The sequence below is a fragment of the Mustela nigripes genome, chromosome 4, assembly GCF_022355385.1.
Source record: "Mustela nigripes isolate SB6536 chromosome 4, MUSNIG.SB6536, whole genome shotgun sequence".
Lineage (NCBI taxonomy): Eukaryota > Metazoa > Chordata > Mammalia > Carnivora > Mustelidae > Mustela > Mustela nigripes.
The window spans coordinates 74,900,177-74,926,316 of record NC_081560.1 but is presented as its reverse complement, the minus strand read 5'-3'; the positions used below and the strand labels follow the sequence as shown (position 1 = coordinate 74,926,316).

Genomic DNA, 26,140 nt, shown 5'->3' with positions numbered 1-26,140 from the left:
GCCAGCCAATGCTCTCCCCTCTCTGAGGGTGAAAGTGAGGCACAGAGGATACTGGAGTGTACCCACTGCTGAGCTCAAGTATGTCCTGGATGAAGCCACAGATCTGTTAATGTGCTTTTAAGCTCATGTGCTGTATCTCCTTTTCCTTATGCCTGAAGGGAGGTATTTTACTTCCAGACAGGAACTATTGTGATTTAAAACCTTTTAATCTCTCTCTCTCTCTCTTTTTTTGCAATGCTGATGAGTCAAAACTGGAATCAAACAAAAGTGGAACATATTTTTAAAATAATATTTAATGAGTACAAATTGACAAAAGCAGTCATCATTTACCATGGGGAGAACATACAAAAATAAAAGTTTTGTGAGCTTAAAAATTTTCCTAGAATACAGTGCAGTTTAATCTAAGTTTTTTTTTTTTTTTTTTTTTTTAATAGAGAACAGGTTGGTCCTGTTAAAAGGAAGTTCACTACCCCCATCTGTTCCAAACTCTTTCTTTTCAACCCTAGGTAAAAGGGAGGAGTCTGCTGTGTTAGGAGGATCAAGTTGGTTTGATGGTTTGACGAGGAAGGAGCTTGAGAGGGATAAGGGGAGGAAATTGGCTTCTCTGGTCTACTGGTGGGGCTTGGAGCCCTTGTGGTTGAGGCTGAGGTCAGGGTTGCCAAGGCCTTGTTACACTAAAACCACTGGAGGCATTCTTCAACTTCCATTGAAGAACGTTTGATGGCTTTTATAAACTACCCAGGCAGAACATTTTTACTAGGGTTATAAAAGTAGAGTTTTACTTTAGGTAGGATTTTTTTTTTTAACCTAAGTGTGGCATTTTCTATTTTAATGATGAACTATGGCCCAGTAAAAACTCATCACCAAAGAGCATGGTTAACCACAGAGGCTTTCTTTACTTCAACCTGGGTAGTATTTAATTTTGAAGCAACCATTCTCTAGACAACAAGCAGGCTCCAACCCTGGAAGACTTGGCCATTTTGCACAAAATAGAACGGATGAGTAGTAATGTTTTCCCTGTCTTTCCCCCCTCATATAACACCATATAACCCAGCTCTGCTCTCGGTTTTCCAGGTTTTTTGTAAGCTTGCTTAGGTGGATCAGGGATAAATTAATGGAGCATGTGTTCTGTGTTCCTTCTCAGTGAACACAAACTGATATAAAAACCAAAATCTGTAAAAGGTATGATGAAACCAACACCCTCATCCAATGGCAATGAAATCGACGAGGTCAGTTTAGGAATAATTTGGCAATATATATCAAGTGTGATTAAGAGTTTCTTAATTTTGTAATCCCAGTTCTTTGCAAGTATTCTAAGGAAATAATTTAAAATATGGAAAATTAATAAGTGCTAAGATATTCTCTGAAATGTTATTTGTTTTAGTAAAAAAAGATAGATATAACCTACATGTTTAATTAGTGCAGGGGTTAAATAAATGCCCATTTGATGTAATATATTGCAGCCACTAATAATACATGCATACCATGTAAGAGAACAAAACCACTGATATATTAAGTGAAAAAGGAAGGATGTAAAATTGAATACATAGTGTAGATGAAACTATTATCAAAAAGTTTTGTAGAGAAATAGCCTGGGTGGTGGGTGATGTTTTCATGTGTTTTAATCATTTTGCATCACGTAGCATATATGATAATAAAAATTGAAAAAAAAAGAAAAAAGAAAAATAGATGGCCTTTATAGAGCAGGCAGAAAAATGTCAATCCCAAAGGCTTTTGGTTATTTCAGTTTGTGGGAAGAGGGTGCTTGAGGCTCTTCCAGCTCCATGCATGAGCCAGGAAGGCTAATCCTGCTGAAGATCATCTTGGAAATGGCATAGTCAGCACAGGAAAAACAGAGAAAACCACCCCGCATTCCAGCAAAGGTTGGAGAAAGAACCAAGTCTCATATTTCAGCTACTGTTCACACCTTTCTACTCTAAGATTTTACATAATTCTCTCATCTATGCCTGGGTCAAACTTATTCTTTCATTATTCACTTAGTTTCACTGCTTAAAATTATAATAAGCCTTGAAAAATTACAGCAGCTACTTTTTTAATGCTAGAAATCCATTTCATAGATGATTAGTACTGAACAATATATTTGGAATATGCTATTCAAAAAGCATTTTCAATACTGAAATCATACAAAACCTAGTAGAGTGCAACTTTATAAAGTTTATTTAGCTTGCTGTCTAAAATTCTGGCTTATTTCAACTTTCTGTGCAAGGGCTTTTATTTTGCTTATTGTACATTGAAAAACGAAAAGTGGCTATCTCTCCGTTTGAACTCAATCTTCCCTACACCTATTCCTTGTAGAGGAAGAATCTTTTAACAACAGTAATAGATTTGCATGTATTCAGCCCATGGTTTCTTTCCATCAATGGTGATATTTTTGTTGTGTTGTGAAATAGTTCTCCACAGCACCCATCCGGGTTGGCAAAAGCAAAATTGAAGAGCACTTTTCACTATAGAATTCACTATGGCAATACTTAGGATCACCTTCACTTAGAAAGAACAGTAAGAAAGATTCTCATTCCTTTTACTTCATTTGACCCCCTTTTTTTTTTTTTCAGACATGTCTCAGAAAGCCTTTATCAGTGGCCACCATCTTACCGTTTTCCTTTTCATTGCACTCAGCCCTTGAACCAGAGAAGGAAGTTGCATATATTTGTCCTGGATTTTGCAAGACATTAGGTCATGCATGTTAAAAAACAAAACAAAACAAAAAAAACACTTTAGTGTGAAACCATAAAGCTCACTGTTACCTCAGCCCACTGCCTCTAGGAAGAAGAGAGGCAGAGACCTACATAGATTCATCACTAACCTCCAGATTAAATGGTGTTCTAGTCCTGTCTGTCAATTTTTCAAAGTCAGGTAATAGTTCCTTCTCTGTTAACAAACTTCAAACAATCGTGGGAGAAAAATGCTTTCTTAACTGTGCCCATTACATAGTCTTCTCTAAATATACAATACTAGAGCTGAGAGTCCATGCAAATTGAATTTTGCTTTAAATATTGTCCATTTGATGTTGGTTTTGAGGTCCTCTCCCAGCCCTGGCGAATTCGTGTGAGGGTCTTGTCTATACACGGCAGGATGAGGATGAACTTGATCACCAGCACGGTGCAGGGAATGATGAGTGCTATCACGTAGGCAGAAGGAAGATACCATCTAAGACTTGAAGGACTGAGGAATTTCTTCCCGCCGTACACCATGGTGTGGGCTGTGCATAAGATCAGGGTCAGATAACCCAGTTTGGACTATACAAGCAAGAAAAATATATATATATATCAATACTGTACTTATATTTTAAAGTGAAACACTCTAAGCCAATGAAGGATATTCATTACCAACCATAAATGTTTGACATCTGAAATATTTAGAACACTCTGCTAAGTACTGGAGAAAGCATTAACCCTCCTTTGGGATGATAAATATTGCATTAAAAAAAAGAAGATTGTGCTTACTAATGATATGGTGGTTTCATCCTTCAAAATGTTTTTATTTTTTTAAAATTTTTAAAAGATTTTATTTATTTTATTTGACAGATAGAGATCACAAGTGGGCAGAGAGGCAAGCAGAGAGAGAGGGAGGAGGAAGCAGACTCCCCACTGAGCAGAGAGCCCGATGCGGGGCTCGATCCCAGGACCCTGGGATCATGACCTGAGCCAAAGGCAGAGGCTTTAACCCACTGAGCCACCCAGGTACCCCCAAAAAGTTTTTAGAAGCATGTAAAGTTGACATGCAACATCGTCTTAGTTTCAGGTATACAACATCTTGATTTGGCAATTCCGTACATTTTGTACTGTTCACCACGATAAGTGCAGGCACAAGCTGTCACCATACAATGTTATTACCATACTATTGACTATATTTCCTGTGCTGTACTTTAATTCCCAGGATGGGCAATCTAGGTGAAGGGGATTAAGTTGGTTTCATCTTAACCTGGCTGGGGATGGGAAAGTTTGTTAAGTGTAAACTCTTCTCAGTTAGAATAAATAATATACCTTGATTTCTTCCCCAATGGTAAAACTCTTTCCTTGATCAACTTTTCTGGAGGCCAGAGATGAATAAGTTACAGTATGTCCTCAAGAAGTACCACATTAGTTTATGTTACTGACTAAAAGCAGATGCTAGCTAATTTCTATTGCAATAAAGAACAATTAGCAAATTCACTTTTATTTGCTTGTTTTGTCCTAAATTCTAAAGCTCAATGTTTATTTCTGTCTTAATGCCTTGACTAAAGGTGTTAACATGAGAAAATGTTGACTGCACTTGTTCTCTGGGAGAAACTGCAAGACTTTTGAAATTCAAATAGTTTTATAAAATTCAAATCTAATTTCAGTTACTAATGATCTTCTCTATTATTATCCTGGTTCACAACAAGCATGCATCAGAATAATCTGGAAGGCTTGTTAAAACACAGTGTTGGGCCACACCTGCAGTGTTTCCGATTCATTAGGTCTGGGTGGAGCCTGGGGACTTGTGTCTCTAATAAGATCCCAGCTGATGGTGAGGTTCTAGGCACCACACTTGGAGTATTACTGGTCTATAAGAATGATAATTAGGTGCCTTTAGTGAGATATCTGGTGGTTGATACGTGGGAAACAACAATTTTCCCCCTTACAGACCAACACTGGGTCTGGTATGATTACAGTCTAACATAGCTTGCTTTGATGGTTTTAAACTTGAGTTTAGTATATGCCCTTTTGTATCAATATCTATCAGTACAGATGTTAAGGTTGATTTTCAGAAGTAGAAATTTTGTCTTTGGGTCTCTTCACATTGCATCTAGCACATTCCTACATACAAAGTTTAATAGTGTTGGTATTTTTCACTCTCTCCTCTGACCTGTGGCTCTGGGAGTAGGCAGTGATCTTGGCATGTGATGCCCAGCTAGGAAACAAAACTATTATGGTATGCCTTTTGGTACCAGAGTTTAGCATTTTCTCACTTGAATTTGGTTCAATTGCTATTTTTGTGACATTGCTAGGGAAGTGAAGGAGCAAAATGAAAATTTATGCATAGTAAGAGAGAAAAATGAAAATATTTGTAAAATCAGAATTATTTTGCAATATAAAGGAGATTAAATATTAGAAGTCCTTACCTGGACAAATCGGAATTCTCTCCAGTTGACCATGTTGCTAACTGATGGCAAGGAAGTGATTCCCAAGAGGACAAACAGGAAAAATCCAAGGATTCCCAAAGCTATGTACGAATCATTAAGCCAGGCAGTAGTGGTGCTAAATGGATCGTCTGTCTTGGCTAGTGCCTAAGAAAAATTAAAAGCAATTTTTAAAAATTAAATTTTTTTACAAATTGCCCAAACTTTTAAGGGGACTGAAAAATACTTCTGCAGGGTGTATTGGCTCCCAGTGAATTGTATGTATTTCTTAATAATCACTTAAAAATAGCTGTAGAGAAAAATACACTTGGAAATGATATTTCTTGGTAGAAATAGTAATTGGTTCTGCTGGGACTTTATTATAATAGTTGACTCTAGGAGTTGTGTAGAAAGTTTTAATTGACCCTATAAATTCTAAAACAAAGTAAACATTTACTTAAACCTTCTTTACCATATGGTTTCTCATTCCCCAAGCAAAACTCGTTGTTCTCAAATGATTGTATCAGGACTCTGTTTTTCTGCTTTATATGCTGATTATTCACACACACAAAGTTTGGGTTCTTTCATGTTTATTTTTGTCATAATATAGCATCAAGTCTGTCACACCACAGATTGAGAAAAATCAGGCCCTTAAGATGGGACTCCTACCCAAGAACTTCCCGTGTATTTGTGAGGGAAATAATGTAGAAAATTCCACATAAGTCCCATCAATGAGTTATCGACTCATAAACTTTGAAAATGCAGTAAGATTGATCAAAACCAATTATTTCCAAACTAGAATGGATGGATAGCACTTCCTCTGGGACTGCTTTAAAACTCTCTGCGCTGATTCTCTCTGCATTTTTGACTATGCAGAAAATAGTATTTGACATTTGCTCAGAATTGTTTAGTTTTCTGGTTATTGAGGATGGCTCTCTGCAAGTCAAACATTAATGAAGTTATAAGCACCCTTTTGTGAATTTGTTTACCTTCCTGTGACACAGGTTTGAATAGCCCCCTTACTTAGAAGGTAGTTGGTGTTGACTTCCAAAAGCAAGCAGCATGCATAAAAATAGAAGCTTGAAAACACATTGGTTTATGTTTATTGACTGTACCCCCTCCCCAAGGAATTCAAGTAGGTGTTATTAGGTTTCCTGAGCCCCCAAATCTGTCAGTTTGCCGGTAGCCCTATGAGTCCTGGGAATGCACATCTGGATCCAAGTGAACCTGGGAATCTAACTTTCATTCTCAATAGTTGTATAATGTCTCAACTGCATTCATTAAAAAAAAAAAAAAAAAAACAAATCAAAAACCAAAAACCAAACCAAACCAACAACAACAACAACAACAACAACAACAACAAAAGAGAAAATAACCCAAACCTAACAGGAGGTCTAGGACTTTAAAAAATAAAGATGCTTAGGAGAGAGCAATTTTCTATAATTGTGAAATGGAATATGATGTAGCAAGACTTCTCTTTGATTTAAGGAACTGGAGAATGCAAATGAGTAAAGATTTACCTGGGTAATGGTTCTGTTTTTCAGGGTCCATCGTACATAATAACGAATAGGAATCACAAGTGTGTAGAGGACATGAAGGAAGGCAAATCCCAGTGCCACCAAGCCAAGCTGCTTTCTGCAGAGCATCCACTGGTCAAGCCAGTCTGGGAATCGGCGGTATTTTGTCCCTCGGTACAGTTGCAGAATGGCAGCAATAACACCAGGGAGGTAAACCAAGGCAAGCAATGTAAGTGCTGCTATCGGAAAGATCCGATTTGGAATGGAAATAGCCAAGCGAAATGTGCTGTCTTGATTGCCATTAGCGTAAGGGTAGAGTACGTCTCTTATAACGCAGTAGCAAAAGAAGAAGACACACAGAATAGCAGACAAATAGAAGGGGAGCTTCCACATTGGAAATAGTTGCAGGGGGTAGTTTTCAATTTCTTTGGCTGCCAGGAGAGATCCTTGATCCAGTGGAGTAAGTCCAAGAGTACGAACAACATCCATCACTCTTTGCTTGGCTTTGCTGTCGTTTCCACAGACAAACACCTGGGTTAAGAATAATCAATTAATAAATAATGAAATAATATTTACTCTTTACTTTGGGCATTACTTTGAAAGTCTGTGTAAGCACCATGCCAAACAAGAAAATAAGAACATGCTTTTCAGACAAGGGCATGGACACAGTATGTTTTAAACTTGGACAAATGTGCTAGATGGTTAAGTACCAGGGTTCAAGTTGAGAGTGGTTCTAAGCATATCACACTGATACCATAGGACTTGGTTCTCCACAGGGTGAATGGTTTTTCTTCTGTATTCATGGGTGCTAGAACACTTACAGATTATGTTTAATCTCCATGAATAAATGGAATCAGTTTCATATAGTGTTATAGGAATGGAAAGGTTATCCATCAACAGTGTTATTTTTTAGTACGTGCATGGAACCTGACGTCATTGGATTCCATCAAACTAGAAACTGAGAGTCCTGACAATGAGGAATAAATCACAACATCGACGACTTTACTTGGTTAAACCCAAGAAAATTATCTGCAGCACATATTAGCAAATGGAAATGTTTAGTTGGTGTTTTATTTTGGAATTCTGTTTTGGCATTTTTGAGGTAAGTGTGCATTAAAACATTTGCTTTTTTTTTTTTTTTTTTAAAGATTTTATACATTTATCTGAGAGAGAGACAGGGAGAGTGAGAGAGAGCATGAGTGGTGGGGAGAGGGAGAAGCAGGCTCTCCGCTAAGCAGGGAGCCCAATGGTGGGCTCAGTCCCAGGATCCTGAGATCATGACCTGAGCCAAAGGCAGAGGCGTAACTGACTGAGCCACCCAGGCACCCCAAAACCTTCACCTTTTAAAGATTGAATGTAAATTAATAATTTAACCGTACCTGCCGATTTGCATCCAGTGCTCCAGACTGGAGAGCCCAGGCTGAGATGGTATTAAATGCTTTTACTACGTGGGCTCCTGGCAGCAACTGAGCGAGGTACTCTGCATTGGATTCCGGATACTGATCAATTTTGAGGTTGTTGCTGATGTCGACCAATATTTTTCCTTTGAGCACCTCAGTTAGTTCTTTGAGAAAATCATAATGCTCTCTGTGGACTGCTAAGATTATGATGTCTGATTTCTGGGCTGCTTCTAAGTAGCTCAGGACCGCTGCACCGTTGGGCAGCAAACTGGACTTCTGTGGGTTTCTACTTCCAAAAACAATAGAATAATCACACTGGAGCATTCTGAGTGCCAGTGATCTTCCAAAATCTCCAGTTCCAAAAATACATACAGTCTCTTGCTTTTCTGAAGAATTCATAGTAGAAGGAAATGCACCTGTAGAAGTCTTTTCCATACCTGAAAGATAATAACAGAAATAGCCAACAATACAGGAATGTTCAACATGGAAAAATTATTGTCATATATATTCTCATATGTGTCTGATTGAAAAAAATCACTAGTCAAAAACTTCTTCTGTTGGATAAAGAGATGCAGTGAAAAATCAGGACACTTGTTGGTGGATGCTTTAAACTACGGATATGTGTTGCAATGATACCAACTTTGCCCAAAACCTAACAGTTCCAAGTGTTCTCAGAGCAAACTCTAGCAAAGAATGCACTAGTAAAGAAACTGTAGAGCAATTTCTTTATGTTTCATGATACAAAAATTCCTAAATAAAACATCAGCAAACAGAATCCAGCAGCTTGTTAAAAGAAAATGGACATTGATCAAATGGGGATTATTCTAGGAATGTAAAGATGAGTTCTGTAAACTCAGTATTAGAAACTCTATTAATTTAACTCGCCATATTAGAAGATTTAAAGAGAAAAATAGTCCTATTTGTGGATGCTAAATGGGCAGATGTTAAAATTTGACATTTATTTTTGACTTATAGTTTAAAAAAAAAAGGAGTAGACAAGTATTTCCTTAACATATAAAGTATCTCTTTCAACCTAAAATCTAGAATCAAACTTAAGAGAGAATTACCAAGAAAAAGAAAATTCCAGAAACCTCCCAATAAAGCCATAAACCAGATGGGCCATAAGCCAGACAAATGTATCTGCTTTGACCACTTTATTTTATTGTTTGGAAATTCTAGCTAACACAACTAGACCACAGAAAAAAAATCTTAGGTATAGAAATTCAAAAGGGGTTGTGGATGATGAAACTGTAGTCTCAGAGAACTTGTGAAAGTCAACTGAAGAAGTACCATATATATAAAATCAATCCAGGATCTTGTTTAGGAGCCCAATTAATATCAATATTCTTCGCATACTAAAAAAATTAGTTTGCAAATGGACTCTACTTAAAGCTGTAGCAGAATAGGGAAAATATTTAGGAATAAATCTAGCAAGATAACAAGACAAGTACAAGATATATATGAAGAAAAATATAAAATTCCCTTAAGACCCAGAGAAGGTTTATGTAAATCTAAAGGCATGTTCTTGGATGGGCTGATCAACTTTATGCTGCTCTCAGTTTTCCCTAAATTAATTTCTAAATTCTGAAAAACAAAGTAATGAATAGAGGGCTAGTTCTATTGAATATTGTTGAATTTATATAATTTTTAATTTATCTTTATAACAACAAATTATCTTTATATGTTATCTTTATAACAACAAATATTGTTAAAAAGCATGCGAGTTACCTTTTTATAAAGCTAAGGGGCACCTGGGTGACTCAGTGGGTTAAGCCTCTGCCTTTGGCTCAGGTCATGATCTCAGGTTCTTGGGATCGAGCTCGGTGGGGAGCCTGCTTCCCACTCTCCCTCTGCCTGCCTCTCTGCCTTCTTGTGATCTCTTTGTCAAATAAATAAATAAACTCCTTAAAAAATAAATACTATAAAGCTAAAATAATGAAGTAATATGGCAGTGTCACAGGAATAGAAAATGTTCAGTGAAATAGTAAAAAGTACAGAAATTGACCTCTGCATATATGATAAAGATGTCATCTCAAGTCAGTGAGAAGAAGGTTATTCAGGAGCAAATATTGGGACAGCTAAATAGCCAATTGGGAGAAAAAGTTGAATCTACATGTCATACTCCTCTTCAAAGGAAATTTAAAATATATTAAAGATTTAAATCATGTGTGTATGTATGTATGTATGTATCTACTTATGTATCTATTTTTTAAAATATTTTATTTACTTACTTAATAAAGACACAGTGAGAAAGGGAATACAAGCAGAAGGAGAGAGGGAGAAGCAGGTTCCCCAGCAAGCAGGGAGCCCGATGTGGTACTAGATCCCAGGACCCTGGGATCATGACCTGAGCTGAAGGCAGACACTTAATGACTGAGACACCCAGGTGCCCCTGTATCTATCTATCTATCTTAAATAGAACTATAATAAAACTAGAAGGAACTATGGAGAATTCTTTTGTAACTTTAGAGGGAAATGGCCCTTTTCTATACCACAAATCCCTGAAATCGGTAAAGAATAAAGGAATAAACAAAAACACAAAATATCTCTCTCAACCTGAAATCTAGTATCTAAATTAAAAGTAAAAATTGTCATATATATTACATAAAACTGTGATTTCATAAAAATGAATAATACCTACAAAGCAGAAACCACTGTAAGCAAAGTCAGAAGATCATCAACAAAGAACAAAAAATATTTTTAACTCCTAAAAATTAAAAAAAACATCGCCCAATAGAAAATTGGGAAAAAGATATAAGTTGATTTTCATCCTAAGGTGATATAATATAGTAAAAAAAATTTTAATCTTACTCAAAATAAAAGAAATGCAAATTAAAACTAAACTGAAATATTGTTATAAAGCATGTGAGTTACCTTTTAAAAGCTTTTGAAATTTAAATTAAAGACAAACGAAATAAAAATGCTCAAATTCCCATGGTCCAATAATATAGTTTAGGTTATTCTGAAGAACATTATTTTTTTATTTCAGTAATGAATTTTTCTCAAAAAATTATTTATTTTAAATAACATTTATCTTTTAGTGTAAATTTTCAGTTTACCTTTTCCTTTCTTTCTTTTCTTTCTTTGGTCTCTTTTGTTCAGTAATGTATCCCCAGTGCTAGTAAGAGCACTGACTATGATGGAAAGGGCACTCCTTGACAAAATTTGTTGAGTGATATTAGAAAGGTGGAATGGAGGTGTTGGAAGGAGCTCTTTGCTCTGTGTGCCAGGCACAGTGTAGGACACATAATGAAGAGAAGGGTGAGTGATTAAAGTGTAACCACTGGGAAGAATAAGGGAGAAGGAAAGAAGTTGGGAGGATGTGGTAAAGACATTGCTTCTATCACCCAAATGGCTTTCAAGAAACCGTCAGTGAATTTGCTGTGAAATTTAAACCAGATGTAGTCACTATTCAGTTCTTACATGGTGGATTTCATGCCAATTGTAGAGCACAGGAAGCTCACACCTTTTTAATGAGATTTCAGAAATTTGCCCTTTCCATTGTAGCCTTTGGAAAATACCTATATTCTTACCTGAGCTTATCGAAAGGTGCACCTGTATCATAAGCAGACCATTTAGAGCTTTGTAGGTAGTGAGAAGTCATGGAAGAAATGGACAGGAAATATAAGACTACCCTGTACTTCCACTGAAACTCTTTGAATAATTGATTGAATCACCACAGCTGAGTCATTTGTAGAACTAGCTAGTGACGGACAGCCTACACTGAGTCAGAGAAGGGCATGAGCAAGGTTGGAGGAATGCCTGAAGAGGACACCAAGCCTCTCCTATGAAAACATAGCTGGGTCTTTCCGAAATTCTCTGTAGCATCTGCCAATGCAAACTACTTTAACAATTTATAATATAAGTCACTACTTTTGTAATATAAGCTGCTAATCAGTTCATACCTACTTGTTAGAGCTCAAATTCTCAAACTGGTGAATGATGCCTTCATTATTATGAATGTGTTCAAAGAATGTCAGTTGGCTGACTATCCCCTCACTTTTTATCCAGCGTTTTCCCCTCATATATTATTTTTCTCTCTCTTTTATTCAGACAGACATTTGCAAGTAAAATAAAGATATGATAAAGTTACCAGTGTCCTTTAATGGGATGGATGCTATCTTTATTGACATATTCTCACTTGGATCACCTTAATCGTTGCAAACAGAGAGTCCAGACTCTACTTTGACAATTTGGCCACTACCTTAATTTATTCTGACCTGTCATAAACATTTTTTTTTTTTTTTTTAATGGAGATGTTAACTAAACAGCACTGGTTTTTTTTTTGTTGTTGCTCCAACTCCTGCTGGCACTCTCAGAGACTCTCAGTGAGTCTCTCAAGTGTGAGACTCTGGATGTCTCAGTTTCATCATCTTTCAGATGAGAGATTAATAGCACCTGCTTTGGAGACATTGTGTGGATTAAATGAATTAATGTATATTTTGTTTCTTTTGGCGGGGGGTGGGGGGGGCGAGGAGAGAATCCCAAGCAGGCACCCCTTCCAGCATAAAGCCACATGAGGGGCTTGATTTCACAACCCTGAGATTATGACCTGAGCCAAAATCAGAGTCAGATGCTTAACCAACTGAGCCACCCAGGTGCCCCATGAGTTAATGTATCTTAAAACGTTTCTTGAGACATAGTAAGTACTTAGTAAATGGGCTGTCATTAATAGATTATTCAAATAATCTAGTGATTTTCTAATTTTTCAATCTATTGATTACCTAATTAATATAACCTTTATATAAATTTTATAAATTAAGGGTTAATTATGCTTCTTTAACTGAATATTGGAAATAGATAAAATTTATCTGAAATAACATTCAATAATTCTTAAGAAGTTTCTGCTTTCCCCACTTATTTCGTACAAATGAAACCCTATAAGAAAAGACTTTAGAACATATGAGTTTATCAAAACACAGATGTATAAACAGCTCAAGTGTGAATTTCTCTCATTTGTAATTCTTACTCATTTTAATTTTTCCCTCTTAAAATGCAGCTTGGCAATCCAGTGTAACACACTTGGGCTGTTATACCAACCACTGAAATTGTTTTCAATTTCTTAAACTTTCACACACTTCACTGGGCAAATTATAGGTACAAAGACAGTAAGGAAATATTAAAATATCACTGATTGACTTAGAAAGAAATAGAGTCATTCCATTGGGCAATTAGTCCTTATCAAGTTGTTGAAGTTCGAAGGTTGATAATTGTGTTGGCGACATCTTGAGTTCTTTAAATCCTCTACGTTCTATTTCCGGTCATTGGGTAGTAATGGAGATCTGCTGAACTTCCATTGCCTAACAGAGAGGTCCACTTTGGGGACCCACATCTTGTGTTTCTGGATTCTTGTCCCGAGACTTTTCTGATACCCATACCTGCTTAGCATTCAGACATGTATGACCCGTGGGGCCACCACAGACCAATGGAGAATAGGAATCCATGAATAAACAGGTGCTTACACTTTCATCATCTGGCACTCAGTTCTGACACATTTTATAAAGCTCCTCAGAAAGCCCCAATGGGGGCGCCTGGGTGGCTCAGTGGGTTAAGCCGCTGCCTTCAGCTCAGGTCATGATCTCAGGGTCCTGGGATCGAGTCCCGCATGGGGCTCTCTGGTCAGCGGGGAGCCTGCTTCCCTCCTCTCTCTCTCTCTCTGCCTGCCTCTCTGTCTACTCGTGATTTCTCTCTGTCAAATAAATAAATAAAATCTTAAAAAAAAAAAAAAGAAAGAAAGCCCCAATGGAATAGAGCACCACTCCTCTATAGGGGTGGCTGACTTAATATTCTCTCCTGCGACCTTTCTTATGAGCCGAGTGAGAGCCCCTTGCCTCTCACTCCTGCTCCTTGGAATCACTTCCCTGGTAAACTATTTGCATTGCAAACCACTGTCACCAGCTCTGCTTGCAAATCAACCCAGGACAAGAACAACATTTTTGTTGTTGCTATTATTATTGTTGTTATTTTTGTGTGTGGAAAAAGAAAAATGAGCAGACCTCAGTTCCCATAACTGGGATGATGAAATAACATGTAAAAAATAAAAAAGTTGGTAATTCTTTGGAAGAATTTCATTCTGAACTCTCGGAAAAAATTCTAATAATAGGAGTTCATAAAAATGAGATGTATGCATAATCTAAACCACAAGGGAGATCAAGTTGAGGGTTCGTCTTACAGTAAGTACTATGTAAATAAGGAAGTTATGCCTATTTCAGACTATTTGTAATTCAAAATAGCTCCCATGTGTAAACATGGATTTATGGAAGTAGTGTAAGATTTCTTATGCAATGACTTAAAAAAAGTTTCCTAATCCTATTTTACTCTTAGATGTAGGAAGAGGGAATAAAGAAAATAAGAAAGGTAGTACACAGGAAGCAGAGTTACTAAGGGAAAGGGGGTTCAGATAGTTAAAACATAGCAGGGCAGTTTCTTTTTCCTTCTGCTCTTTACAGACCTCAGTTCTGTAACAGGAAGCATAACAAGAGTACCTCTGGACTGGAAAATCTCCAGGACCGATTTTGCGTCTCCTAGAGAGGCTGGTGGAGACTGTGGGGCCAACACAGGTAAAGTGATTACACCTGGTGTTCATATAGATTAAGAGACTGATAACCAACAACACAGATGCAAAGATGGCAAAGATGACTTTGGAGAAGCGTGTGTGTGTGTGTGCACACGCGCATGCATGCACATCTGTACATGGCCTGGGGGGAATCAGGTGTGGGTCATGTAGATGCCAAGCCCCTCGGTCTGCAGATCCCACCCCAGGCCTGAGGAGGCCTTCTTCTGGGACATTCCAATGAAGCATCCCATGAGGATGTTAGCACTTGTCTGGCTTTTGCGGTTTACTTCTGTCACTTCCCAGAGTCAGAGATTAGAGAGGGTCCCAATTTAGGAGAATTCCAGCATGTGAGAAACGTGGAAATGTCCAAACAAGAAAACAAAAATCGCATATTTTAAATGTTTATACTTAATAAATCAGTGCTACTAACAAAAGACTCATTTTATTTGAAATAATTATAGATTCACAGGAAGTCTTAGAGATAGTACCAGAGGTTCCTGCAAATCCTTTGTTTGCTCTAATGGTTACATTGTACATAGCTACAGAGCAAAGTCAGAACTGGGAAACTGACATTGGTGTAACGTGTACGGATAGTTCTATGTCATTTTATCCCAAAGGTAGGTTCGTGGATCCACTAGGGGCAATCAGGATACAGAACTATTCAGTGCCACTCCATCTCTGCTCTCCTAACCCCTGGAAGCTATCCATCTGCTGTCTAAATCTTTAATTTTGTCATTTGGGGAAAGTTTTATAAATAAAATCACACAACATGTAACCTTTTCACAAAAAAAAATTTTTTTTTTTCACTTCCCATAATGCCCTCGAGGTCCTTCCAAGCAGGTAAGCCTATCAGTTGGTTCCTTTTTCTTGTGGAGTAGTGGTCCACTGTACAGGCTCCTTCATTTGTTTCTTTTCTATCTATATGCCCTGTTTGGTGAAAAGTCATCTCATCTTGGCCATTTTCTAGTTGGATTTTTGTTTTTTCACTGTTGAATTTTTGTTTATTCTAGATATGAGGTCTTTGTCAGATACATGGCCTTCAAATACTTCCTCTAGATATGTAGCTTGTATTTTCATCATCCTAACAGGGTTGCTGACAGAGCAGAAGTGCTTAATTTTGATTAAATTTAACATATTGCCTTTTCTCTTTTATATATTATGCTTTTCATTTCATATCTAGGAATTCCTCACCTAGGCTTTAGTCCTGAATATTTTCTCCTCAAAACTTGATAGTTTTATATTTTACATTTAAATCCATTATCTGTTTTGAGTTAATTTTTGTATAAATTCTGAGGTTTAAGCCAAGTTCATTTTTTTCCCTATGAATATCTAATTACTTCCCTATCAGTTGTTTAAAAGACCATCCTTCTTTCATTGAATTACTTTTGTACCTTTTTCAAAAATCAGTTGCCATACACATGTGGCTCTATTTCTGGGTTCTCTATTCTGTTCCATTGATCAATGTGTCTACCCTCTGTCAATGCTATGCGGTTTTGATGACTTAAAATTAGGTAGACTGATTCTTCTCACTTTATTATTTTTCATTTTTCAGAATTATTTCAGAAATTCTAGTTCCTTTGCCTTCCCATAGAAGTTTTAGGATAATCTTGTCCATAGCTATAAAAAATTGTTTATTTTAAATGCTTATACTTAACAAATCAATGATTTTTGGCATATTCCAAAAATACAATGCAGCCTATTTGGTTTGTTTAGGAGATAACCACAATCTTTATTATGATATTAATTCATGTCAAAGCGTAGTGGCAGTGTACTGTTATCTAATAAATAGATATTACAGTTATCTAATAAATAGATAATACAGTTATCTAATAAATCTAAAGTTGTATAATGGACTTCTTTTCATCTTAAGCAGTATATTTCTGTATATGCATAGCCCTCATTTGGAGAATACGTCAAAATAAAATTTTAAAATCCCTGTGTATCAGCAGCAAGAGAGCAAATTGACCTTTCTCCCTTCTCTTTGCCCTGGAAGAGACCCTATTCATCATTCCTTTTAGTAAGAAGAACAGGAATCAACAACCCAACCATGCCACTTCTGAACGGTGAATATTTTCTTGTCTTTTTTGTTTTGTTTTGTTTTTTGAAAATGGGCCTTTTGTTTCCCCTAATGTGTTCAGAGAGTGAAGGGGAAAATATGTAAATATTTATGAATATAAGACCACTTGTAAAAATGAGAAGAGGAAAGAAAATCCCCCCTCCCTCTCAGGTGCAGATATACCTGAAAGGAAAAATCAACCTCCATGAATCCTCTTATGTTTTTTATTCTGAGAAATTTATAGAAAATACAAATTAAGGCAAATTATTTTATATAAAGATTCAAACTTAGTTATACATAGTATTATATTGTTTTTCAGTTTACCCAATTTTATATTTTTTAGACAAACTAAAAATGCAAAAAAAAATTCTTTCTCTAAAACGATTTGGAGATAATCATGAAAAGGACTATAAAGATAAAACTATCATCATAATGCACAATTTGGGGTAATAGAAATAGTGTGCTGGGAACCATAAAGACTATAAGTAGGCAAAGCAGAAACTCTTTATAGAATTTGGTTTGGGTGGGAATGCAGGGAGACGGGGTTATGATGGTGGTACAGACAGTGAGATATCTCCCTGGCACTCCTTCCAGACCTTTGTTCAACCACCAAAGCAACTTCTTAGAATCACCAAGGTTTATAAGATGCAAATACTACTACCAAGGGTTATGCTAGAAACCAGTGCTTCTCAATCCTGGTGGATGGTAGAATCACAAAGAGAACTTGTATAAAATGCAGATGACCAAACTCTTGGATACTCTCAGTCAACTGGTCTAGGGTAGAGCAGAGGCATTTTTTTTTTCCTCCAAAATAGCTCCCCCAGATAATTCTACTGTTGAGCCAAAATTGTGAACCATTGCCCATTTGTTAGCTTTCAGTTAATGGCCTGCTACAGTGGTTCTCTTCCCTGGTCACACATTAAAATCAGCTAGGTAGATATTTAATGCTAGGGCCTTGCCCCCTGAGATTCTGAATCAATTGGTCTGAGGTAGAGCCCAGACATCTGTATTCTAAAAACCAACCAACCACAGAAAACAAACAAGAACAACAAAAAACCCCAACCCAAACAAGCAATCAATTTTGAAGGAGCACCCAGGACTGAGAACCACTGCAAATGAAAAAAGATAAGGCTATCTTTTTTGGAGAGGGATGGTAGGGAAGGAAAAGTCGGAGAGAAAGCAGGGTGTTGATGAGGTTGTAAGCGGTTGCAGGAACATTTCACCTGCTTTACCACAACTTTTTCCACAAAATAGTCATTGGCTGAGTCTGAGAGGCAAGAATTCATATTTTTATGAAAACCAGAGGGACGAATGTGTATGTAGTCCCCACAGGAAAGAGAATCAAGGGAGTAGGTCTCAGGGCTTGGTGTCAGACTGCAGGAAGGCTTTGCTCTGTAACTGCCTCAAGGAAACCCTGACAAGTTGTTCTCCATGAGCCACAAAGTCCTTTGGGTCAAATCCCCCCACCGATGTCCTAGAGTACTCCTGAACACTGATTCTCACATAGGGCCACACACTCCCTCCTTTATCATTTGGATGAAATCACTATTAAAGATAGTCCCCACTTAAGAATTCACTTTGAATCCTGAAATGATTGTTCATCCAAGATGTTGGATTCTTCCACAAGTAGTGCCCCCACTGGACTCGTACACTTCCACTGGGGTCGTAGCACACAAATCCAGTGATCTGTCTTGGCTCCTTCCGGAGAGCTAGAGTATAAACAACGCTTTTAAACTCTGCAAGATGTGACATGATTTTTCATTTTAATTTGAGACCTGTAAATAGGGACTTTTTTTTTTTTTAACTTCTTCCTTCTGTTTTATTATTCCTTCTGAATTTTGACCTGAAAGCCCTACATGACTTGACAACATATCTGTAATGAGCTGAAACCCATCTATCAAGTATTTCCTTTCATCTCAAGGCATAGGGGCAGGAGGGAGTTCTGCAACGGTGCCAGTCTTTGTGTGATTAAAACATTTGTTTTAATATATCCCAGGGACAAATGGAAAGCAAAAAAATAGTTTTAAAAATTTAAAAGCTTCCACTAACACATGAACTCATCCAACTTATTCACTGAGCTATTTCTGTATTTAGTGAGATCAAGGTTCTTCAGGGAAAGCAAGCATATCCACAGTTAAGCCGATATCCTTTTCTGACAAGTATATATTACTGCAGTAAAACCAGAAGACTTTGACCTAAAAAGACCTCTGATTGCAGTTTATGAAAAATGTAACATATCTACGATCAATGGATTTTTCTACTAATTGTTTGTTTGACATTTAGTTTTCAGTGTCTATATGTTATTTGAAAATATAATAGTGTATTTCTTATTTTAGCCTCTATATTAGAAGTACCTCACTTAGTGATAGTCACAGACTAACATATCTAGCATCTAATGCATTTAATCTAAATAACCAACTGCAGGTTGTTTACTGAAAATCTGATAAATTATTTCAGTTATTTTGTAAGAAAATGTTATTTATCTCATAGCAACCAAGTTTACTGATGATTTGTTTTTTTTTGCTAGCCAGTAGAATACAAAAGGAAACAGTAATCTTAACTTGTATGGTTTGATCAAGTCACAAGAGCACAACTAAATCTAACCTTCACATTTATGTTCTTATGGGTAAATATACTTCCTCAGGAATTGCTAGTAACTAGAACCAGCTATGGCCTGTGCCATAGCTATGATTCTGTTAGTAGCATTTTACTACCACCCAATGAATTACCAAGACAGCAAGGAGATGCAGAACTCTGTTATCTATTTTAATTGTACTTTAAAAGAAAAATTATTTATTTTTAATTTAAGTTCTTCATGAAATTCTAGTTCATCCAGAAATCTTATTAATACATGTTTCTGCATTTAGATCTCAGTGCATCTGTTGGGATAAATGAAGACTGTATTCTGATTTCCTGGCCAAGAATTTTATCATGTAGGTTCATTATCCGCTGACTAGGATAGTTAGTTCATTTGATTAAAGCCTGGGGCTCATGATGACAAGGTCAGGAATTTAGTCTTGTCTGAGTTAATTTGTCTTGACCTCTATTTACCTTCTAAATGCCGAACAACTTCTTAGGAATCTGTAGTTCACCAAAGATTCAGCATCAGGACAGAACCTGGACTGTCACCAACAGAAAAACAGCTCTGTCTCACTGATTACGTGACATTTGGCTCATACAGGCTACATAAGCATTTGCTTATTGGATACTTTGGTGATTGCAACAACCCACTTAGTATTCAGTGTCAGTTAGTGGGTTTTGCTTTTTCTAGGACTACTATGGCCAGAGACATTTAGCAAAAGATTTGATCATTTCCATTTTTTTGGTATTGAAAATTTTATTGATTTATATGCAAGAGTAAGAGACAGAGCATGCCAGAGAGACCACCAGAAGTGGGGAGAGGCAGAGAGAGAAGGAGACACAGACTCCCCACCAAGCAGGGAGCCCTATTTGGGGCTTGATCCCAGGACCTGGAGATGGTAACCTGAGCTGAAGGCAGAGTTAACCCACTGAGCTACTCAGGTGCCCTTGATCATTTCAATTTTGAATGAACGTTGTTTCAGTAAATTTCCTATGAATAGTCATTTATCTTCGTATTGAGGCCACTAAAAATTATCTGAATATAATTATCTGAATTGCCAAATTAGTTTTGGGGTAGAGGAGTTTTGCTCTGGATCTGATCCCACTCCGAAGTCCCTGCTGATGAAACTCATTCTGCTTCACATTATCTATCTTATCATTTGTTAGAAATTTCCTGGGGCTGGGGAGCCTGGGTGGCTCAGTTGGGTGAGTGTCCAACTTTTGGTTTCCCCCTGGGTCATGATTGCAGGGTCATGAGAACGAGCCTGCCTACTCCCCTGCCCCTGCTCCCCTCAGGCTGTGTGCTCAGCATTGAGTTGCTTGAAATTCTCTCCCTCTCCCTCTGCTCCTCCCCCAGCTCTTCAGTGCAGGTATTTTCTCTCTCTCAAACACATAAATAAATCTGGAAAAAAAAAAAAAAAAAGGAAAGAAAGAAAGAAAAAATCTCCTGGGAGTGATTTACACATTCTTAGGAATATAGTCTCCATCTTTGGGGTATCATTTTCTTTTATTTCTAAGCTGGCTCTCAGAGGCGAGGACTCCTCAGGGGCCATAGTGCCTCTGATGTTTGCCAAGACCCATCAGCTTGAGCTTCAGGGCAGGATCTGGCCTTGCAGACTTTCCTTGGCTTACCCCAGGGGACAAAGTGCTCTTGAAACTCCTTCCCCTTTCCTTGTGTTACACTCTAATATACAAGCTTGAGAGCTGTGCTAGTTTAAAATATTTCTTTAATGAGACAGCACCTTTTTAAAATTCCTTGGTTTTCAATCTCAGCTCTTTTCAATGGTATGGTTGGAGACTGGCTTGCCAGGTGAGGTCTTGAAATCAGCCATGGTGGGAGTTTCCACACCACAGGAATCAGCAAATGCTACAAATCAGGACTTTTTCTTTTTTTCTTCCTTAGAGAGTCCTTTACCAGCACTCCACTGGCTTTTTCCCTCCCTCTTATCCCTTCTCCTTAAGAATGGCATGTGACCAGGGAAATTGGAAAATAATTTGGCTGATAGGATGATACACTTTTCCAGTCCTGTCTGCAACTTAGCCCTAAATCTCTTTCCTTAGGAGCCTCCCTTCTCAGAAAGCTCCTAGGCTTTAATGAAAACAGGGTCCATGTTGGCTCCCTCTTACCCCGGCAAAGGGCCCACACCCTCTCCGCCCCACACATGGAATGAACACAATGCTGACTGTGAATCTGATCCTTCTAGACTCCTGCTTCCCTCGGGGAGACAGAAACAGGAACATCTTTGTGAATTCCATCCCCAAACACATACGTTCCCATTTTCCAGATATGCTTCAAGAATGCACAATTGGGGATCACACTTTGGGAAAACTAGAGGCAACTGGCACCTTTCATCATTAACTGAATTGAACCACTTGCCAACCTGTGAACTGCTTTCACCTCAACATCCTTTCCTTTCCTATGAAGAAACAACTGGGAGCATAATCCATTTTTTTTTTTTTTTTTGGTATAAGAATGACTTGGTGTAACAATTCTTTTGAACTGTTCACTAGGCTTTGTATCTTATGCCATGCTTTCAGGTATTAAAGAAGGGTTAACATGTTTTACTTAAGTTAAACTAATTAAAACCATTAAGAATTCAATATTCCAATTTTCATGACCTCAGTTAAATGCTTTAATCATATTATATCACTCCTTAAAATGAATTAGACTCTGAAGTATTATAGTTACAGTTTTTTTTAATGAAACTTACCCAGTATAGCAACATAATAAGGTCACTAAAATTAAGGTTAATGAGAAGAAACACTAAGGTTCCTGCCAATTTCTTCTTTCTTTTAAAAAATAACAATTCCCACCCTTTGTTTTATATGTACTGTACAGTACATAGCAAGCTCATGCTTTTCCTCAAATGGCAAGCAGTTGAACTCTGGACACTTTGACCTTAGGTAGTATAGCGCAGGGGGCATCCGGGCTCATAACCCAGTACATCCATGAGGGTTCATGTATTCCAAACTTCAGAATCAGTTTGATCAATATCTTGTGGGGTTCCATGTTTTCAGTAAACTTTGTGAACAGACTGTCTGTGCCAGGCACCGTGCCAGGCACCGTGCCAGGCTCTAGTCTTGGGGAGGATGTAGACGCAGAATCAAACTGCTCTAATGTGACCTGTAAGGACCCAAGCACAGGAAGGTACACAGTGGACCCCATGTTAAAGATTGGGAACTAATTTACCTGGGAAACAGGACAAGAAAGTATACTAAAGTCTGTGCAAAATGGCTTCAGCCACTGTTTAACTTGGGTTCAAAGCTGTTTCCACACTGTGTAAAAAGAGCAGGTCGAGGTGAAACACGCAGAATCAGCATGGACTGTGAAGTGCCCCCTTGGATTCCCAGCATTAGTGCCAACATCACTGAAGACCTGACTGGAACCCCCTGCGATTTTTTTCCCTTCAGTATTTGGCACTCAGGCAAAAGAGACTACCTAATTGTGTTCTAATAACCTATGAAATGTGATATGCAATGACATTGCTACCTCTTAGTTTCTTTTTTTAAAATTATAATTCCTAACTTTTCAAAATTACCTTTTGTCACATTTTTTTCCCTTTTAAGTTGAAAAGTGGACTTTACTTTAGCCTGGCATTAGGATGGTTCATACAATCTACATTTAAAAGAAACATATTTCTCTCAAAGTAAGTTTGTAGAAATATGTGACTGTCAAAGTACAATGTGGTAAGAATCTCACACATGGTGTAATAAACTCTTCTGGGAGTTTATTGTGGAGAAGCATTTGGATCAGGGTGTCAATGTCCTGCCTAGTTAGAGTGGAAATACTTCTGTTAGAGTAGTGCATTTTTTTTTTTTTTGCAGTTATATATTTCTGAAAGATGATCTTCAAACAGTACACCCAATCTTTGTTCTCTTTTCCTTAATGATTTTGGAAGAACAAATTGTTTAGGTATATAGGCCAAGTATGTTTTCTTATCATGCATTGTTTTGTCTTTTTTTTTTTTTTTTAAGATTTTATTTATTTGAGAGAGAGAGTGAGAGAGAGCATGAGAGAGAAGGTCAGAGGGAGAAACAGACTCCCCCTGGAACTGGAGCCTGATGTGGGACTCCATCCCTGGACTCTGGGATCATGACCTGAGCCGAAGGCAGTTCCTTGACTAACTGAGCTACCCAGGCACCCCATCATGCATTGTTTTGAGCATTAATTATCCTTACTTGGCTTTATTCCTTCCAGAAGTGATTTCTTGTCAACAAAAGAACAAGTGCGAATTCTGAACATTTCAGAAATGTCCTAAAAGTCATTCAAAATATCTTGAGTAGGTTTAACACATCATGCAGAACTGTTCAGAAAGTCTTAATCATTAACTATTGACTCATATTCTTTGGATTTACAAAGAACAGTGTCAAAGAGGTGACTTCAGAGCTCTCATCTTTGTAAAGTCTAATTTCTGTCATTTCTTGAGGAACTGTAACTTCAAAAAAACCCTCCCACCCAGACAACTACATTATTCATAGACTGTGTAGAGTCTCACAGTAAGAATTACAGGTAGACGTGGTGCAGGCACATGGCGAATGACCTCCTTCTTGGAGGACAACCCAGAGGAAACAAGGTACAAGATACTCTAGCAAGTCTTCAAGTTTGAAAGGTGATTAGGTACATAAATCTGACAGTGGCTTAAGTCTTCTTAAGATTTTAAAAGGAAATGATTTTTAAATAGCAGTTGACAAAAGATCCGAATGACTTGCAAAGAGGACCAGATGGTGAGGATCATGAAACATTGGATTGTGTTTCTGTGGGAGACTGCAGAATCAGCTACTTGGGAGATTTTAAAAGGAGAATGTATGTCCTTTTAATAATGGCATTAACAATGGTAGAGTGACTAAGGGTGGTCCTTCAGGAGACAGGGAAGAGCAAAATGACTGCCCAGCATTGCTTCAATTTTAAAATTCTCTGACATATGGATCTATTTTTCTTAAAACTGCGCAGAACAAGGCTCAAGGCTCAGGGTTTTCAATTTATCAACAGGCTTATAAAAATGTATTTCGCTACTTCTAACACCAGTTAGCAAGCTTAAGCCAGGCACAAATCAGGAAATTATTCTCAAGTTAGGGGTTAGGTCTTATACACATTAGTTTTTGAACCTGCAGTTTCTATATGAACTTCAGCAGGACCATAAACATTGCCGGTGGAGAAAGTGCTATGACCCAATTTCTCTGTACACATGTACCATTTACTTTACAACCTCGAAGCCTGATAAATAGGGGAAAGCTTCATCCCGTTTTCTGGGTTGGCAATGTTTGCCATGCAGGTAGGATACACACAGGTGGAATTTCATTCTGTGCTAAATCACAGCATTCTGAAAAACTCGGGGCCTTGCAAAAGGCCATATCTCAAAAAAGTTACTGCTTCAAATAAATGTGCCATTTTATAAAATTACACCTACTGTATCAGAAAAAATGTTCTTTCATGTGAGTGACATTTATATGACTGCCATTTATAGGGAATAGGACATTCTCACATAGCATGGCTGAAGAATGGTTTTCAAAGCTGAGAGTAGGGGCACCTGGGTGGCTCAGTCACTAAGCATCTGCCTTTGGCTCAGGTCATGATCCCAGGGTCCTGGGATCCAGCCCCGCATCGGGCTCACTGCTTGGCGCCTGCTTCTCTCTCTCCCACTCCCCCTGCTTGTGTTCCTCTCTTGCCTGTCTCTCTCTGCCAAATAAATAAATAAAACCCTAAAAAAAAAAAAAAAAAAAAAGAAAGAAAGAAAGAAAGAAAGAAAGCTGAACGTATTCTCTGAATGGGAAATGTGGCAGATGTCTAAGATACTTGTATGCGAAGAGATGCTCCACAACTGGGTACTCTCCCCATAAAAATGAAACTTGCATTATTATGAAGAAAGCAATCACTTGGCCATACTTATTGCATTAATGAGATTTTCAGTATGTTTCAAACCAGCAAGCATCTTTGGTCATGGATTTTCACCTTGTTAGATTTAGAGTGTGGGACTGCATGGATCATCTGGTCCAACAGCCTTTTGTTTTACAAATGTGGAAACGGAGGCAGAGGTGGTGAACTGCTAGTTAGATTTAGCAATAGACTTCTTCAAGTTCCCTCCCCTACTCTCCATCCAATTCACATTCATTATAGTCATCTTTTTAAAAAAAATTCCTAAATTACCACCGGGGGGAGGGGGGGGACTACTTTCTAGCTGCCTCTGGACAAACAAGGGAAACGAGGCTGTATTTATTCTTCACAATAAATTACTTGTAAACGATATTTATCTGGAAAAGCAATCGATAAATTTCAGAAGGAGATTTTTAAGTCAAGATCAAGGACGGAAGTGTTGCAGATCTCAGGACAAATTTCAGCTCTTGGTGAAGATCTGAGACTGCGGAGATTGCCAAAACCACATTCTTCCAGGCTCCCTTCTGGGTGAGCGCCACAAGATTGCTCTTGTCGAGATAAGGCACAGAGAGTAATACAAACCCTAAGCCTTCCACCTTTGGGTTTCTCGGCACCCTCGGGTAGAGATGAGCGAGAAAACTCCAGGAAGCTAGATGCTTGCTGCATTGCTTAACTCAACGCGCGACACCCTTGGATGGTCTTTCCTGGAGAGGGGCGCAGGGGGGCGCGGCAGGGAGTTCGCCAGCACCTCCTTCCCGGTGCGAGCTGGCGAGGGAGTGAGGTCCTGGAAGCAGGGGCTCGAGCTGGGCTGAAGCAGAGAAGGGAGCGGGGCAGCGTGGCGAAAGGTACGAGGCAAGAGCGGCGACGGGACCCACCTGCTGGGAAGCGCTTGGGAGGCGAGGCGGCCGGGGTCACGCGCAGCTGCGGCTCAGCTCAGAGCAGCGGGTGGCGCCTCTCGAAGCTATAAGAGGCGGGACAGAGCGGAGGGAGGGCCCGCTAGATTTCGCAAGATAAGGGGTGAAGAAAGCGCTTCCAGGAAGAGTTCAAAGTGGGAATCC

At 38.2% G+C, this 26,140-nt stretch overlaps 1 protein-coding gene across 2 annotated transcripts; it reads right to left on the bottom strand.

The window, feature by feature from the left end:
• Positions 1–275: 275 nt before the first annotated feature.
• On the bottom strand, positions 276–26,140 carry STEAP4 (STEAP4 metalloreductase). Of its 2 annotated transcripts, none has more exons than XM_059396897.1 (5): positions 25,958–26,137; positions 7,998–8,455; positions 6,622–7,149; positions 5,105–5,269; positions 276–3,257 (listed from the first exon to the last, which is right to left on the bottom strand). In XM_059396897.1, exons 2-5 carry the CDS (start codon positions 8,451–8,453, stop codon positions 2,973–2,975), a joined length of 1,434 nt encoding a protein of 477 aa, XP_059252880.1. In that variant the 5' UTR covers positions 8,454–8,455; positions 25,958–26,137; the 3' UTR covers positions 276–2,972. The 2 variants fall into 2 exon arrangements, with proteins under 2 accessions (XP_059252880.1, XP_059252881.1); XM_059396898.1 differs by having other exon boundaries at positions 3,057–3,220; positions 25,958–26,140.

What these genes read in the sequence shown, in the direction of transcription:
- STEAP4 (XM_059396897.1), bottom strand. Translation starts at nt 8,453, where the DNA reads ATGGAAAAGACTTCTACAGGTGCATTTCCTTCTACTATGAATTCTTCA. An exon ending in CACTGGATGCAAATCGGCAG is followed by an intron (nt 7,150 to 7,997) that starts GTACGGTTAAAT and finishes TTCTTAACCCAG; the next exon opens with GTGTTTGTCTGTGGAAACGA. An exon ending in GAGAATTCCGATTTGTCCAG is followed by an intron (nt 3,258 to 5,104) that starts GTAAGGACTTCT and finishes TTGCTTGTATAG; the next exon opens with TCCAAACTGGGTTATCTGAC.